The sequence below is a fragment of the Gorilla gorilla genome, chromosome 11 (assembly GCF_029281585.2).
Source record: "Gorilla gorilla gorilla isolate KB3781 chromosome 11, NHGRI_mGorGor1-v2.1_pri, whole genome shotgun sequence".
NCBI classification, from domain to species: Eukaryota; Metazoa; Chordata; class Mammalia; order Primates; family Hominidae; genus Gorilla; species Gorilla gorilla.
The window spans coordinates 61,729,702-61,747,573 of NC_073235.2; the positions used below are offsets into that span (position 1 = coordinate 61,729,702).

The 17,872-nt window shown below is 40.6% G+C and overlaps 2 protein-coding genes across 25 annotated transcripts in view; one reads left to right on the top strand and one right to left on the bottom strand.

The window, feature by feature from the left end:
- TANC1 (tetratricopeptide repeat, ankyrin repeat and coiled-coil containing 1) overlaps nt 1-3,599 on the top strand; it is a 263,670-nt gene extending 260,071 nt beyond the window's left edge. For all 13 annotated transcript variants that reach the window (XM_019022527.3, XM_055379020.2, XM_031008670.2 and 10 more), the window contains one exon: nt 511-3,599. In XM_019022527.3, the coding sequence (XP_018878072.3) occupies nt 511-1,945 (1,435 nt within the window). In that variant the 3' untranslated portion in view covers nt 1,946-3,599. The remainder of the gene's footprint in view (nt 1-510) is intronic.
- Nucleotides 3,600-6,762: 3,163 nt separating this feature from the next.
- The window catches only part of WDSUB1 (WD repeat, sterile alpha motif and U-box domain containing 1), a 51,003-nt gene continuing 39,893 nt past the window's right edge, over nt 6,763-17,872 (bottom strand). For 11 of the 12 annotated variants that reach the window (XM_004032684.5, XM_004032683.5, XM_019022804.4 and 8 more), the window contains one exon: nt 6,763-7,156. In XM_004032684.5, coding sequence (XP_004032732.1) covers nt 6,999-7,156 — 158 coding nt within the window. In that variant the 3' untranslated portion in view covers nt 6,763-6,998. The other variant, XM_019022803.4, reaches the window with a different exon arrangement.

Sequence of the window (17,872 nt, forward strand, 5' to 3'; positions counted from 1 at the left end):
TCAGTGATAAGTAAACTTCTATTTTCTCCTGACATCTCAATAATTCTTCCTTCCCACCCCTCCCCCCATGTGAAACTTACTGCAACATGAACTTCCTACCTAGTTTAGTCCATATTTCAAGGAAACTGCCAACTAAGGACATTAGGAAGTTCAGAGGTGGGGAAGAGTGATATAAGCCTGTTGACTGAGAGGTGGGCACAGTGTTACCACAGGATGGTAACAATATTAAAAAGATTCTGGCGCCCACTGATTCATGCTTCTCCCTATTCCCGGCCCAGTGGTCTTTATGGAGAGCAGGGCTGTAGAGTCACACCCATCTAGGTTAGAATTCAGCACTGCCACTTAGCTGAGTTACTCTGGGCTGGTTAAGTGGGTCCTGGCCACCACCGTAAGTGTTCAAAACTCACTCGCTACCTTCTCTTTCCTTTGAGCACAGCTCTTTTATGAACAGTTACACACTGAGCATGTTCGTGTGTGGTTTGTAATGTTACCTTACATTTTCCTACAAAGGCAATTCGTGGCAGCTCTGGCTGACCTGCAAGAGGCTGTGAAACTCTGTCCCACCAATCAGGAAATCAAGAGGCTTCTGGCCCGCGTAGAAGAGGAGTGCAAACAACTCCAGAGGAGTCAACAGCAAAAACAGCAGGGCCCGCTACCAGCTCCACCCAACGACTCCGAGAACGAAGAGGACACCCCAACCCCTGGCTTAAGTGACCACTTTCACTCTGAGGAGACTGAAGAGGAAGAAACTTCTCCCCAGGAAGAATCTGTTTCCCCAACTCCCAGGTCCCAGCCATCCTCATCTGTCCCTTCCTCATACATCCGAAACCTTCAAGAAGGGTTACAGTCCAAAGGAAGGCCGGTATCGCCACAGAGCAGGGCAGGAATCAGCAAGTCCCTGAGAGAGCCTGTGGCCCAGCCAGGGCTGGTCCTGCAGCCCTCCAAGCAGGCCCAGATCGTGAAAACCAGCCAGCACCTGGGCTCTGGCCAGTTGGCAGTGAGAAATGGCAGTATGAAAGTTCAGATCTCTTCTCAGAACCCTCCCCCAAGTCCCATGCCGGGGAGAATCGCTGCCGCTCCTGCTGGGAGCAGAACCCAGCATTTAGAGGGAACAGGTACTTTCACTACAAGAGCTGGTTGTGGCCACTTTGGGGATCGGCTGGGCCCCAGCCAGAATGTCCGCCTGCAGTGCGGTGAGAGTGGCCCTGCACACCCTTTACCAAGTAAGATGAAAACCACAGAGAGGCTTCTGTCTCATTCCTCCGTGGCTGTGGACGCAGCCCCTCCAAACCAAGGTGGGCTGGCGACCTGCAGCGACGTGCGACACCCAGCTTCCCTCACCAGCTCAGGCTCTTCTGGTTCTCCATCCAGCAGCATAAAGATGTCGAGTTCAACCAGTAGTTTGACTTCGAGCAGCAGTTTTTCAGATGGCTTCAAGGTCCAAGGACCAGATACTCGAATTAAAGACAAGGTTGTAACCCACGTTCAAAGCGGTACAGCTGAGCACAGACCCCGCAACACGCCGTTCATGGGCATCATGGATAAGACTGCGAGGTTCCAACAGCAGAGCAATCCTCCAAGCCGCACCTGGCACTGTCCGGCGCCAGAGGGGCTGCTGACAAACACGTCTTCTGCAGCTGGCCTGCAGTCTGCTAACACTGAGAAGCCCTCTCTCAAGCAAGTAGGAGGATATAATAACCAAGCCAAAACCTGTTCTGTTTCTACCCTGAGTGCAAGTGTCCACAATGGGGCACAAGTGAAGGAGCTAGAAGAAAGCAAGTGTCAAATTCCAGTCCACTCTCAAGAGAACAGGATAACTAAGACTGTTTCTCATCTGTACCAGGAAAGTATCTCCAAACAGCAGCCTCATATTAGTAATGAAGCCCACAGGAGCCACCTCACTGCAGCCAAACCAAAGCGATCATTTATAGAGTCAAATGTGTGAACCTTAAGAAAGCCCCATTTGTGGAATTTGGAAACGTGTGTTGACTCCTGGTGGTAAATTAAATAGTTTTTTTAATCAGAAAAATTATTTTTTAGCCATTTTTTTTCTTTGGGGTGGATCTGATGCCATTGATATATCTAAAATGTGGGATAAAACTTCTTTAATAGCTAGAAATCACCATAAATAAGAATGCTAAACAGAATTGAAAATTATATCAACTTAAAATTTTAAGACAGCCCAGAAGACATTAATGACTCTCACTTATGAAATTGTTTGGCTTTTGCCACTTTCCTCCTTGCCTTTGCTATATGGTAGAATCACAGAACTTACTTAGAGAATAAATATGTCTATTGTTCAAGAGTGACAGGTTTAACTCATGACCAAGTGATGTACATCCAAGTGATGTATTCTGGAAGCGATGGAATTTTACAGTTACAGTTCCATTGAGTCAAATCCCATTTTATATATACATAAAAATTAAGTTCTGAGTGACTTCTAGCTAAATATAAGTGTGACTGTAAACGCAGCCAATTTTTTTAAGCAGAATATGAGAACACCTAAGTATTCCCTTCATAGCAGTTCCTATAAAGGGATTAAACACTTATTTCTGTGTTATGGTTCTTATTCATATATTTTTATAGCACCTTTTTTTGGAACCTATATTTGTGCTTGAAGGTGTTTTTGATATTTGGAAACAGTATAAGCCATTTGGAGTCATGATTGGTGGTCAAGTGGATTCAAGCTAAAATACTAAGACCAGCATTCTTGGTGGCACTTATAAATTAGCTCTCACCTGGTTTCCAAACTGCTTTTAACAATGGTAGTGCTCCTGGAACAATCCTTCCAAGCTCCTCTAAGGACAATATTTAATTCAGATACTAAAGGTAGGACTGGTTGTTACTTCTGTTTTGTTGTACAATTAGTACTTTATAGTCACATGTTGTATATATTAAATAGCCCAGTTTTATTCAGACTTGTAAATAGAACTGTTTCAATGTAGTTAATCTAAAAACAAAAAAGAAAACCCCAGTCATGATGTGCATGTTCTCTGTAAGCTTCATCCATGCTGGTTATTGCACTGAATGATATATTATTATGGCATGTTAACAGTATACCAGTAACAGCACTTTATCTCATTTATATGAACACCTTTGAGGTGCTACTTAAGTCCAAGCTCTGATGTATTATTCATTTGTAAAGATAAGGTACAGGAATGAACCTTGGTTTAAAGGTATTTTTATACGAAAATGGTGTGTTATTGGAAGATGTTAAAATGCTAATTTGAGAGAAGTAGGAGTGTATTTGTTTTATATGTTGGGATGTGAAATTTATTATTTTCTAAAATTGAGGAGAAGGAAGTTATATATTTGCAGAATGTTTTAAAGTGAATTGTTGTAATGAAGTTCCTGTGAACATCATTATGGTTTTGTACAAATAGGAACCTCTGATGTCATTCTTCAACGTTTGTTCCTGTGTGTACAATTGTACTTTGTATGAACAGCTTTATCATTTTTATAGGCTTTCCATGAGTTTTGCTGTAACTACTATGGCTTATTTATTTTCTTTAATATTTGTGAAAGTCTTACTCCTTTGTTAGTTTTGTTTCTGCACAACTACTGTACTTTTCCATATGGAATAAAGACTATTAATAGAATGTGTTTTGCACTAAATGAGTCAATGGATAAGTAGAGAACAGCCTGATGACAGCTATCTCTGTTGCTTTTAATCTTTGTTACCCTAGAGGGAATAGTGAAAAGCATATTTTATATTAACACTACAAAATGCATATTTAATTTCATTTTATAATTTCAGAATAAGGGTGACAGCTGCTAGAAATTCCACAATACTCAAGGGCCAAATTTAGTCTTTTTGCCTCAAATAGAAAGAAAGCATGCAGGAAAGCAATATATACTTCCTATCATCTATCTGTTTCAAGACACTTGGTGTCTGTTTTTACTGGCAACGGGACATCTTTACTACTGTAATTCTCAAACACTTTGGCAGTACGCTGAACACTGTTATGACAGTTTGTTCTTTAACACATTTGTATTATCTTTCAGTTAAAAGTATGTTTGTCTTTATGCCTACATATTTCAAAGTAATATGAGAGAGAACATTAAACTGTGTTGTATTGTCATAAAATTCTTGGAATCTTAAACATCATCATAATACCTCAGGTTATTTGGTCACTGCTCTTGCTAGCAAGGCTAAGTAGTTTCAGTCCTTTAGAGCTTTATATTTAATGGAAGGTTAAAAACAAAACCGGGATGGGAAGGAACGTATCACCTAATACATAATCCTTGTCATTAGATGATTTTTCCTGTAAAGGAGCTAATAAGAATATTCTCGTAATAATTTATTGTTCATTATGATTTTGATATATACTTAGTAAAGATAAGTAAGGTACTTGGCCCAGCCAGGAAGAGGTGATACATCCTTAGAAAGCTAATAGTCAGTCCTGACAGGACTGGGTGGTGGGCAGGTGTTGCTGCTCCACATTGCCCTGAACTAACAAACAGTGGGGTCTGGAGTGCCCAGCATGGGGGCTGTTTCGTGTCCCCTCTTACTGATGGTTTTGGTTTGCTTGTGTGGAAGACAGACAGTTGTTCGGCTTTGGTTTATGTTTTATACAAGAAGAGATGATGTGTCAATTAGGTAAATTACTGGCATCTTAGTTTTCAGCAGTTTTGTTTTACAAGAAACTAGCCTGGTAAAGTATACGAATGCAAAATACTGGCTGGGCGTGGTGGCTCACGCCTGTAATCCCAGCACTTTGGGAGGCCAAGGCGGGCGGATCACGAGGTCAGGAGATAGAGACCATCCTGGCCAACATGGTGAAACCCCGTCTCTACTAAAAATACAAAAATTAGCTGGGCATGGTGGTGTACGCTTGTAGTCCCAGCTACTCAGGAGGCTGAGGCAGGAGAATCACTTGAACCCGGGAGGCAGAGGTTGCAGTGAGCCGAGATTGCACCACTGCACTCCAGCGCAAGTCTCAAAAAAAAAAAAGAAAAAGAAAAGCAAAATACCTTAACACTTCTTTAAAAAAATGCCTTTTTGGCCAGGCGTGGTGGCTCACGCCTGTAATCCCAGCACTTTGGGAGGCCAAGGTGGGCAGATCACGAGGTCAGGAGATCGAGACCCTCCTGGCTAACACACGATGAAACCTCATCTCTACTAAAAATACAAAAAATTAGCTGGGTGTGGTGGCGGGTACCTGTAGTCCCAGCTACTCGGGAGGCTGAGGCAGGAGAATGGCGTGAACCCGGGAGGCAGAGGTTGCAGTGAGCCCAGATCACGCCACTACACTCCAGCCTGGGTGACAGAGCGAGACTCCGTCTCAAAAAAAAAAAAAAAGCCTTTTTGCATTTTCTAGCAATGACTGACTTTGAATGATTTATTTAAAAAACAGCTAACCTCCATTGGAAAATGTCTATCAAAACAGAGACAGTTGGACCAATGGTAAGTTCTTTTAAGTTTAAAAAGTGTTCTGTTGAAATTATTAGCATACTTTATTTAAAGACTACAACAGAAAAACGGCCGGGCCTGGTGGCTCACGCCTGTAATCCCAGCATCTTGGGAGGGCAAGGCAGGCGGATCATGAGCTCAGGAGTTTGAGACCAGCCTAGCCGACATGGTGAAACCCTCTCTCTACTAAAAATACAAAAAGTAGCTGGGTGTGGTGGCACGCACCTGTAATCACAGCTACCTGGGAGTGAGGCAGGAGAATTGACTGAACCCAGGAGGCAGAGGCTGCAGTGAGCCAAGATCGTGCCATTGCACTCCAGCCTGGGTGACAGAGCGAGACCCTACAAGAAAAGAATACAACAGGAAAACACCTAGAACATGCTTCTAGCCTTTCTAATCCTTAATAGTAAGAATGAGAAGCACGTCATATTAATAAAAAAGTTTTCTAGAACCATTGATTATGAATCCTAGTTATGACGTAAAGGTTAACAAAGTTTAGCAAACATTAAGTTAAAAAGGCTTACAAAGAATTATAAAGAAATGTTTGGAGATTTCCATGTTAGCAAGGCTTGCTGCCTTTCTGTGAACATGCAGCATATTAGCTATGAGTTCATAAAATGCGTAGTCAGCCTTTTCCTATATTTACATTGCTTTTCCCTTTTTATTTCCAAGTTTCAACGTTCCTGAACAATTCTTCAGCAACTGGAGGTAATAGTGCAAAGAAGGGTGCAGTCCCAGAGGCTCAGCCTGCGCTGACAGTGCAGTTCTAACAAGCTTCCCGCGGATGGCTTCCATTCTAGTAACAACTAACTTTGGACAGGCAAGAGTTAGCACCACCTTTACTTCCTGAACCTGAAGTTTTTTTCTGGAGTGAACATATCAGGCTATTGTGTAAAAATGCCTTTGTATAGTTACTCCAGCTTAGAATTATATGTGAGAACATTTAATAATTCTTCATTCTGAAGGGAGGCTAGAGTTTGTCACGTTATATATTTCTGCAAAGTCAACTTGACTTACTCAGAATTTATTTCATCTAACTTGTACCTAGGTTTGGAAAATAAGAAAAAAATCATTATCCTGCAAACTTAAAATCCAAAAAAATTGCTTCAACATCTGAAGTGATTTTTCTCAATTTAATCATAAACAATCTACAACCATTTTGCTACAGATTCTCTTTAAAAGGCCTCCAAAGAGTTATTGAATGAATGGCTATTACCTAGAATGTAAACATCTGTTATTCTAAAGTAGTCCAACCTTTAGTTACAAAGAGAGATGACCTACATCTAACAAGAATAAATGTGGGCACTGTTGGGAATGATAGTAAGAGGAATTAAAAAAACTTAGGGCACTGCAATTTAAAGTATAACTTTATTTCTATATAGCTGAAGATTCTTTTCACTAGTACAAAAAGGCTTTTATAGTAAGTCCATGTGTTTTTAAAGAATGAAAATTGACAATTTTTATAGGTAACTAAATTTAAGTTTACCTTTTTCCTGTTTTGCTTTTAATAATGTCTGATTAGTATTTACCTATAAATCATTCAAATGAGATCACTGAAAATATAAATAATACAATATCAACAATTTTACTTTTGGTGTGTCTCCAGCCATCTATTGATGGCCATTTTCAGAGTCCTATTTGGTGTAAGTACCGCTGAAGGAAGAACAAGATTTGTCATGGGACTTGTACGTTTCTTTTTGCTGATCCAATTTTCCATTGCTTCCTTTTCATATGAATAGCCATCTAAAAAAAAAAATCACACAAATTACATGATGTAGGAAAGGGAAATGAGGATTTCTAAAATGAAGTGAATGTAAAAACTCCTTGCAGAGGCCTTTATTGTGACTTAAGGGTTATTCCTGTCTTGCTTGTACCAGCACCCCCAAAAATCTCTCTGCCACAACACCTGAAATGCATTGATTGGATGGAGATGTATGAAGCAAAAATTGCCCAGAAGAGTAACATTATAAACACTTTGAACGGTACCACTGAGACCGGGACCCTGTCAAATTCAGACACAGTGGAAGAGAAGAAAGGAACAGAGCTGGGTAGAGTGGGAGTGAGGATAAACTGCCCATCAGAGCTGTTGAAAAGAGCCTTATGATTCAGCCAAACTTTCCAACACCTTGAAAAGTCAGGAAAACAGGTACCCAGAGATGACAGAATTTACTCCCCTAAGGATTTGACAGTGAAGGGACTTAGGTTTTTTAGTTTGTTTGTTTGTTTGTTTGTTTTGAGACCAAGTCTCACACTGTTGCCCAGGCTGGAGTACACTGGCGAGATCTTGGCTCACTGCAAGCTCCACCTCCCAAGTAGCTGGGATCACAGGCACCTGGTACCACATCCGGCTAATGTTTTGTATTTTTAGTAGAGTTTCACTATGTTGGCCAGTCTGGTCTTGAACTCCTGACCTCAGGTGATCCACCCACCTTAGCCTCCCAAAGTGCTGGGATTACAGGCATGAGCCACCATGCCCGGCCACTAAGGTTTTTTTAAAACCATATTCTTGCAAAATTATTTGCCTTTATACATGTAAAGATTGGACTTTTGCTTCACTACTTTCATTTTTATACTTGTAGCTCTTTCTCAAGCTGAAAATCTTGGTTCCTGATTTCATTTACTCATTTAATCTACAGTACATATCACTGTTTCAAAATAATGCCAGTATATTTACTAACATAAAACTGAAATAAATTTTAAGATTACTTTATGGTTCTTTCTGTCATCAAGGTAGATTCACTAGAGTGGTCCCAAAATACTGTGTCTGAAAACAACACTTACTTGGTTTCAAAGTAACAACTATAGGCTGGGCGTGGTGGCTTTCACCTGTGATCCCAGCACTTTGGGAGGCCAAGGCGGGTGGATCCACTTGAGGTCAGGTGTTTGAGACCAGCCTGGCCAACATGGCAAAACCCTACCTCTACTAAAAATACACAAATTAGCTGGGCATGGTGGCAGGTGCCTGTAATTCCAGCTACTCAGGAGGCTGAGGCAGGAGAATCACTTGAGCCCGGGAGACAGAGGTTCCAGTGAGCTGAGATCGCACCACTGCACTCCAGCCTGGGTGACAGAGCGAGACTCCATCTAAAAAAAAAAAAAAAGTTACAACTATAAAACAAGGTACCTTCAGAGGGGTCTAATCTAACCCTGTCCAATCCTTGTTACCCATCTTTCCCATATAAGTAACCATGTGTAATCCATTTTCAAATATGTATATGTGCACACAGTACACATACATTCTACATAAAAGCTAGCATACTAGCCACACTATTTTGCACCTTGGTGTGTTTATTTTCCTCACAGTACTCCACTGTAAGGGTGTAAGATGTAAGGACATCTGGGTGGTTTCCAATCTTTGCCTTTTACAAATAGTGCTGTACCAAGGAAACCCCAAGAAAACCATACACACACAAAATACAAATAGTGCTACAAGGAAGTCTTATGCATGTGTCACTTTTGGGGAGATTTCAGAAGTAGGATTGCTAAAGCAGCATATGTAATCTCGCTAGATAGTGCCAACTTCCTTCCATAGGAATTCTACGTTTTTCATTCCTGCTAGCAATGTTTATGAGAATGCCTTTTTCTCCTACAGCCTAACCAACAGTATATGTTGTCAAACTCCTGGATTTTTGCCAGTCTCTAGGTAAGCAATGGTACAATATATCAGCTGGAGAATCTTTTGTCCATATGTTTGAGCCATTTGCTTTTCTTTTTCCTGTGAGCTATTCATATTTTTTGCCCATTTTTCTACTAGGTTGTCCTTAAGATTTCATATATATGGAATATCAACACTTCATCAATTTCTCCCTTGATTCCCAGAGAGCGAAGTTTTCCCAATTCTATCAAGGAATTTACTTACATTGTCTTTGGGACTTTAAAAGTCTTTGAAGAGATGGGGTCCTGCTGGTCTCAAGCTCCTGGGCTCAAGTGACCCTCCTTACATCGGCTCGGAATAGCTGGGACTCCAGGTACAAGCCGCTGCGCTCTGCAGGTTTCCCTTTTTATGTCTGGGTTTCTGATTCATTTGGAATTTAAATGTACACTATGCAAGATGGATCCAATTTTATCCTTTTCCACAGGGTGGTTGTATTGTCAAAATACCACTTGTTAGAAGTAATTTTTACCACTGATTTTAAATGCTATCTTTATCAATCACTAAATTTCCAAATGCACATGGATCGATTTCTGGATTTTAAACTTTTCCATTGTTCTATTCCTGGGCCAACACTACACATTCACTTATGGAGGTTCTCGACATGTAACATCTCATAGGACTAGCAACCTTCCTCATTGTTTTTTTCTAGGTTATTTTTGCTGTTCTTGTTTATTAGGTTCCACGTGAAGAATCACCTTGTGTATCTCTCGGTAAAAAGTTTTATCAGGATCATGTCAAACCTATGAAATGGAGAAAGCTGATATCCTGCAGCCACTGAGTCTTCCTACCCCTCAGCATGCTCCACCTGCCATTATACTTTCACAGGGATGTTTTTGTTTTTATGTAGGGTTGAAAGTTTTACGTATTTCTTAAGTTTGGGGTTTTGGTGTGTGTAGTTTTTTTCTAAGATAGGGTCTCACTCTGTCACCCAGGCTAGAATCCAGTGACATGACGGTAGCTCACTGCAGCCTCGACCTCCCAGGCTCAAGCAATCCTCTCACCTCATCCTCCCAAGTAGCTGGGACTACAGGCATACACCACAACACCTGGCTAATTTTTAAAAATTTTTTGTAGAGAAGGGGGTCTCATTATGTTGCCCAGGCTGGTCTAGAACACCTTGGCTCAAACAACGCTCCCACCTTGGCTTCCCAAAGTGCTGGGTTTACAGACATGGATTATACTGCACCCAGCCAAGTTTAGGTCTCATTTGTTCTAGTTTTTGTTACTGTAACGTTCTAGTTTTTGTTACTGTAACTTAACTATTCAGTTATAACTTTTAAGTGCTTTGGTTCACTGAATCTTACTTAACTTGCTACTTTACGAAATTCATATTGTTTATAGGTTTTCTATTCTTTTGGGCTTTCTACATATACAGTTTATAGAAAGGGTTTTTCCCTTTCAAGTTTTTTTTTGGTGGGGGGGGTGGGCAAGGGGTGGCTAATATTTCTAAAACAATAGCTGAGAGAGAGCATCCTTTATATCCCTGACTGTAATGGGAATGCTTCCACTGGCTTCTGTGCCAAGGTATATGTATTTTTTATCATATAAGAAAGTTGGCTAGGCTCAGTGGCTCATGCCTATAATCTCAGCACTTGGGAGGCCAAGGCAAGTGGATCACTTGAGCCCTGGAGTTTAAGACCAGCCTAGGCGACATGGTGAAACCCCAGATCTGGATTGTTTTGGTTGTTTCACCTCTGTGTTACTTTTGCCTACTTACAAATTAGTACCAGCTGTGTAGCTCCCCCACCTTGGGGGCCTGAGTTCTGGCCCTGAGAGACTGAGGTTCTGAGAAACTCAACTTCTGTTTCCGAAACTCAACTTCTGTTTCCGAAACTCAACTTCTGTTTCCTCCGTCCTAGAGAAGGAAACATGCTTTCTGCAGAAACTGTTACCTGTGACTGCCTTTTGCTCTTTTTGAGATATATTTCACACCATAAAATGCACCCATTTGTGGTTCTTGGTATATTTCAGAGTTGTGTATCACTTCATCAATCCCATACCCATTAGCAGTCACTGCCCCCGCAGCCTGTGGCCGCCTCTAACTGACTTTGTCTCTATGGATTTGCCTGTTTTGGGCATTTCATATAATGGGAATCATACACTATGCAGCCTTTGGTATAGGGCTTCTTGCACATACCATAATTTTTCCAAGGTCCATCCTCTACATATTTGTGCATTTTTATGGCTCGATATTCTTGTATGGCTATACGACATTTCATGCATTCACTTGTTGATGGACATCTGGGTTGTTTCCACCTTTGGGCTACTAATAATGCTGCTATGCCTGTACAACTTTTTGTATGATTATGTGTTTTCAATTCTCCTGCCTATAGACTTAGGAGTGGAATTGTGATAACTTTCTGAAGAGCTTCCAGACTGTTTTCAACAGCAACCACACATGAAGGTTCCATTTTCTGCACATCCTTGCCAACACGTATTTTCCTACTTTTTGATTCTAGCCATCTTAACAGGTATGACATGGTTTTGATTGGCATTAATGACACTGACCGTCTTTTGAAGTGCTTATTGCCAAATAGCATATCATTAGACTGTTCCAGGGCACCATTACCTATATTAACTTCTTTAATCTGCACAACAACCTTATGATGTAAGATATTGTTAGCATTCCTATTTTACAAATGAGGAAACTGAGGCATGGCCTGAATAACTTTCCAGGGTCACACAGGTAGGGAGCAACTGACCTGGGATTTAAACCCAAGCAGTGTGGCTCCACAGACAATGCTCTTACTCTCCCTGTACATGGGACTTCCAGAAAGGACAACTATAGTAACTGAAATTTTAAAAAAATCTCATTGGACAGGTAAACAGCAGTTAGACAACTGCAGGAAAGACAACTGGTAGGCAGGTCCAAGAAAAACACCTAGAAAGGCTTAAGAGAGAAGCTGCAGGGGATGAGAATGGCTGAAACATTTCCAGAACTAGTGAAGGGCATGAAAGAGAAAAGTCTACAATGACAAATAGGAATTAGACAGTATACTTGAACTGCAACTGAAAAGCATACCTGAAGTCAGAGTATAACCAAGTATAACCCAACATGGTGAAGGCTCTAGAGAAAAAGCAGAGTGGGCAGATCAGGTTTAGGGGGTTTTTATATGTTCAGAATAGACCTGAAAGAAATAATCTAGCTGGAACACCTACCAGTGCAGGACAGGGATTTCTACTCTTTAGCCCCAGTTAACATTTAGTTTTTAGGTTTTCTGTAATTCTAACCAAAATACCACTTTGTGTTGTAACATAAGATGATTCTAAAATTTATCTTGGCTGGGCACATCACTTGAGGTCAGGAGTTTGAGACCAGCCTGGCCAACGTGGCAAAACCCTGTCTCTACTAAAAATACAAAAATATTAGCCGGACATGGTGGCACGTGCCCATAATCCTAGCTACTAGGGAGGCTGAGGCAGGAGAATCGCTTAAACCCAGGAGGTAGAGGTCTCAGTGAACTGAGATCACGTCACTGCATTCCAGCCTGGGTGACACAGTGAGACTCTGTCTCAAAACAAAAATTATCTTGACAGCTAAATTCGCAAAAATGACCAAGCCAAATTTTTTTAAAGATTGGACATAACTAAAAATGTACAGCAGTGCCTATCAGTATTAGGAATTTATACAAATGACATGACTGGGGATGTTTTCTTTTTTCTTTTTTTTTTTGAGATGGAGTCTCGCATTGTTGCCAGGGCTAGAGTGCAGTGGCATGATCTCGGCTCACTGCAACCTCTGCCTTCCGGGTTCAAGCAATTCTCCTGCCTCAGCCTCCCAAGTAGCTGGATGTTTTCTATAGAATCACTTGTGGTAAGCTGGCAAAAAAATGGAGAAAGATGCCTATAAACAGAGTAAGAGTTAATTTCGGTAACATCCATACCAGGAAATGCTATCCTGCAGATAAGAATGAAGCATGTACTTCCAAATATACTGACAAATGGTGTTCTGAAGCATGTACTTCCAAATATACTGACAAATGGTGTTCTCTCTGATACACTGTTGATAAACAAAAGCAACTTTTATTTATTTATTTAGAGACAGAGTCTCACTCTGTCGCCCAGGCTGGAGTGCAGTGGCACGATCTCGGCTCACTGCAAGCTCCGCCTCCCGGGTTCACGCCATTCTCCTGCCTCAGCCTCCCGAGTAGCTGGGACTACAGGCACATGCCACCACACCCGGCTAATTTTTTTTTTAATATATTTTTAGTAGAGACGGGGTTTTACCATGTTAGCCAGGATGGTCTCGCTCTCCTGACCTCATGATCTGCCCGCCTCGGCCTCCCAAAGTGCTGGGATTATAGGCGTGAGCCACCGCGCCCGGCCAAAAGCAACTTTTTAAAAATATGCATCAGGCTGAGTGAGGTGGCTCACACCTGTAATCCCAGCATTTTGGGAGGCAGGCAGATCACCTGAGGTTGGGAGATCGAGACCATCCTGGCTAACAAGGTGAAACCCCATCTCTACTAAAAATACAAAAAATTAGCTGGGTGTGGTGGCACATGCCTGTAATCCCAGCTACTCAGGAGGCTGAGGCAGGAGAATCGCTTGAACTGAGGAGGCAGAGGTTGCAGTGAGCCAAGATTGTGCCACTGCACTCCAGTCGGGGCAACAAGAGTGAAACTCCCTCTCAAAAATAAATAAATAAAAGTATGCATCATAACTCATTTGTTATAGGACACTATAAATGGATGGAAAAATATCTAGAAGGATACACCTAAACCGTATCATTGCTACATGAGAATACAGAAGAGCCCCCATTTTTAAAATCGCTTGTCTGTTTTTCACTAAGCCCATATTACTTTCATAATTTAAAAGAATGAATAAAAATGAGGTATAAGAATGCTGAAATACAAACAGGTCCTGAAAATTTTTCTGAGGCAATTAGTTCAATAGATATAAAAATATACATAAGGAAAAACTGAAAAAATGTATTCTGAATATTCAGAAAAATGTAGGTGGGAAAAGGAAAGTAGAAGAGAAATTAGAATTATATGCTGGCAGGAATTCCTCCACACATGTATCAATCACAATAGAAAGAAATTGGTTCAATTCTGCTATTAATGATTAGGATTGGGTTTTTTAAAAAAATTCAACTGTATGTTTCCCATAGGAACACCTATAAAACAAAGTAACACAGGAAGGTTAAAAATAAATGAGTGGTAAGTCTACAGGGATTACACTAAGAAAAAAAAGCCACTTGAAAGCTGTTTTACTACATGATTCCACTGATATACCATTTTTGAAATGGAGGACAAATTAGTGGTTTCCAGGGGCTGGGGTCGGAAGACAGTAGGGAGATCATGGGTCCAGTTATAATTTGGAAGTGCTCTGTCTCAACTGTAGTAAGGTAATCACAAACCTCTAGACAGGATAAGACTGTGTAGAGCTTCACACACACAGATAAGTACAAGTAAAACTGGGGAAATCTAAGATCTGTGGGTTCTAGCAATGTCAATATCCTGGTTGTGATATAATAGTATCATTTTGAAAAATGTTACCAGTGGGGAAAGCTGGGCAAAGTGCACAAGGTATATGTCTCTATTGTTTCTTATAACAGCATCAATTAAAAATAATAAAATTTAAAAATAAATGTGTGGTACCAGAAAGGTTAAAATCAAAGACATAGACAATAGGAAAAAGTAAGGCTGTGAAGCAATTAGAATTCCTGTACACTGCTGGTGGGCATAGAAAGTGATTTAACCACTCTGGAATGCTGTTTATGTATACCTTCTCCTAGGAATATAGCCAACAGAAATGCATACATATGTTAGTTAACCAAAAACATGTACGAAAGGTTCATGGCAGCACTATTTATAACAGCCAACAATGCCCATCAACAGAATGAATTATATGCACACAATGGACTTCTATACAGAAATGAAAATTAAACTGCTTTGTGCAACAATGTAAATGAATCTCACAAACATGTTTAAGCCAGACCCAAGAGAGAGACACGTTATGATCCAACAGCAAACTAATAAAGCAATCTATCCTATTATAGTCTAAAGGAGAAAAAAAAATATGTCCATAGCCTAAAAATTCTCAGCAAACTGGAGATAGAAGTGAACTAACTTGATAAGGGGAGCTAATTATCATACTTAATGGTGAAAGTTGAATGCTTTCCCTCTAAGTGCAGGTGAAGGTAAGAATGTCTACACACCACTTCTTTTCAACATTGTACTGGAAATTCTGACCCAAAATAACATGAAAAGAAAAAAAGGATTCATACAAATTGGAAAGAAAGAAATTACTTAGATGACACACTCATGTATGAAGAAAGTCTATTAAGCTTCTATTAAAAAGCTACTAACAGCCCTACATATCTAAGGGGTCTGCATCCACTGATTCAACTAACTGCTGATGAAAAAAAAAAAAAAGCCAATACAGTGTAACAGCTATTTACAAAGCACTTACATTGAATTGGGCATAAGTAAGCTAGAGATGATTTGAAAGGACAGGATGTGTGTAGAGCATCCATAGACTTTTGTGTTGAGGGAGTTGGTTACTGAAGGATGACTTTACTACTCAATGTAGCAAGGTCACAAAGTCAATATATAACATTGTATTTCTATTTGCTCAAATTGTACAGTTATAAAAATATGAGCTACTGGCCAGGCTCAGTGGCTCACACGTCTTATCTCAGCACTTTGGGAGGACAAGGCAGGAGGATGGCTTGAAGCCAGAAGTTCAGGACCAGCCTGGGCAACAGAGAGACCCTATCTCTACAAAAATAAAAATTTTTTAAAGTTAGCCAGGCATGGTAATAGGTGTTTGTGGTTCCAGCTACTTGGCAGGCTGAGGCAGAAGGATTGCTTGAGCCCAGGAGGTTGAAACTGCGGTGAGTTAAGATTGTGCCACTGCATGCCAGCCTGGGCAACAGAATGAGACCTCATCTCTAAAAAGTAAAAATTTAAACATTTTTTTAAAATAAGCTACCTAAAGATAATTTTGACAAAATGTGCAAAACCTATAATGGAAAAGAAGACCTAAGCAAATGCAATGCAAAGTGATACCGTGTTCATGGATTAGAGCAGTTCAACTCCAAACTGATCTATAGATTAAACACCATCCCAGTGAAAATCCGGGCAAGGAAACTTAGAAACACTGAGAAAGTGTTTCTAAGATCTATGTGGAAATGCAAAAGGAGCAAGAATAATCAAAACAGTAAAAGAACTAAGTCATGTGATTTTCACTATCTGACTTCAAGACTTACTATAAAGCAGCCGGACACCGTGGCTCATGCTTGTAATAGCAGCACTTTGGAAAGCCAAAGGAGGACAGACCCCCTGAGGCCAGCAGTTCAAGACCAGCCTGACCAACGTGGCGAAACCCCATCTCTACTAAAAATAATTTTAAAAAATTAGCCAGGCATGGTGTTACACGCCTGTAATCCCAGCTACTTGGGAGGCTGAGGCATGAGAATCACGTGAACCCGGGAGGCAGAGGTTGCAGTAAGCCGAGATGGAGCCACTGCACTCCAGCGTGGGCAACAGAGCAAGACTCTGTCTCAAAAAAAAAAAAAAGCTACAGTAATCGAAGCACTGTGGTAACCGGCCCCCAGATAGACATAAAAATCAATCAAACATCATACAAAGTCTAGAAATAGACCTGTGATATAAGTTGGATGATTTCAACAAACATGCCACGTAATTCATTAATAAAATGATTTCTCAATAAGTGATGCTGGAACAACTGGATATTCATTTAGGAAAGCCATATACAAACAAAGTCCTAGACCTAAACCTAAAATTTAAAACCTTAAATTGTCTAGAAGAAAAAAGGATAAAAGATCTCTGAAACCTTGGGGTAGGCAGATTTCTTAGACCTCAAAAAGTATGAAAGTGAAAAATAAGATTTCATCAAAATTAAAAATGTTTTCTCTATAAGAGACATCACTATGAAAGTGGTGAGGCAGGCTACAAACCAAGAGAAACTATGTGCAATACATTACCTTACAAAAGACTTGCATCTAAAGAACTCACAACACAGTAAGATAATCCAACATGAAATGGGAAAAAGACTTGAAGATATAAATTACAGAAAAGATATATGACTGGATAAATAAGCTCACAAAAAGATGCTCAACATCATTAGTCAAGAGGGAAATGCGAATTAAAAGCACAATGAGAGGCCGGGTACAGTGGCTCACGCCTGTAATCCTAGCACTTTGGGAGCCCAAGGCAGGTGGATCACGAGGTCAGGAAATCGAGACCATCCTGGCTAACACTGTGAAACCCCGTCTCTACTAAAAATACAAAAAATTAGCCGGGCGTGGTGGCGGGTGCCTGTAGTCCCAGCTACTCAGGAGGCTGAGGCAGGAGAACGGTGTGAACCCGGGAGGCAGAGCTTGCAGTGTGCGGAGATCACACCACTGCACTCCAGCCTGGGCAACAGAGCAAGAGTCCGTCTCAAAAAAAAAAAAAAAAAGCACAATGAGATACCACTTCATATCCACTAAAATGGCAAAATTTAAAAGACTAGCAATACCAAGTGTTGGAGAGGATGTGGAGAAACTGGAAGACTCAGCTAGGAAATTACAATGATACAACCACTTTGAGAAACATTTTGGTAGTCCCTTTAAACATTGGTTTATCGTACAACCCAGTAATTTCACTCCTATATATTTAACCAAGAGAAATGAGAAATGTCCAGACAAAGATCTGTACATAAGTGTTACAGCAGCTTGTCATAATAGCCACAAAATAGAAAAGACCTGAAAGTCCACTGACAGGTTAATGGATAAACATATTATGGCATATCTATGCAAGGAAACATTACTCAGCAATAAATATAAATTACTG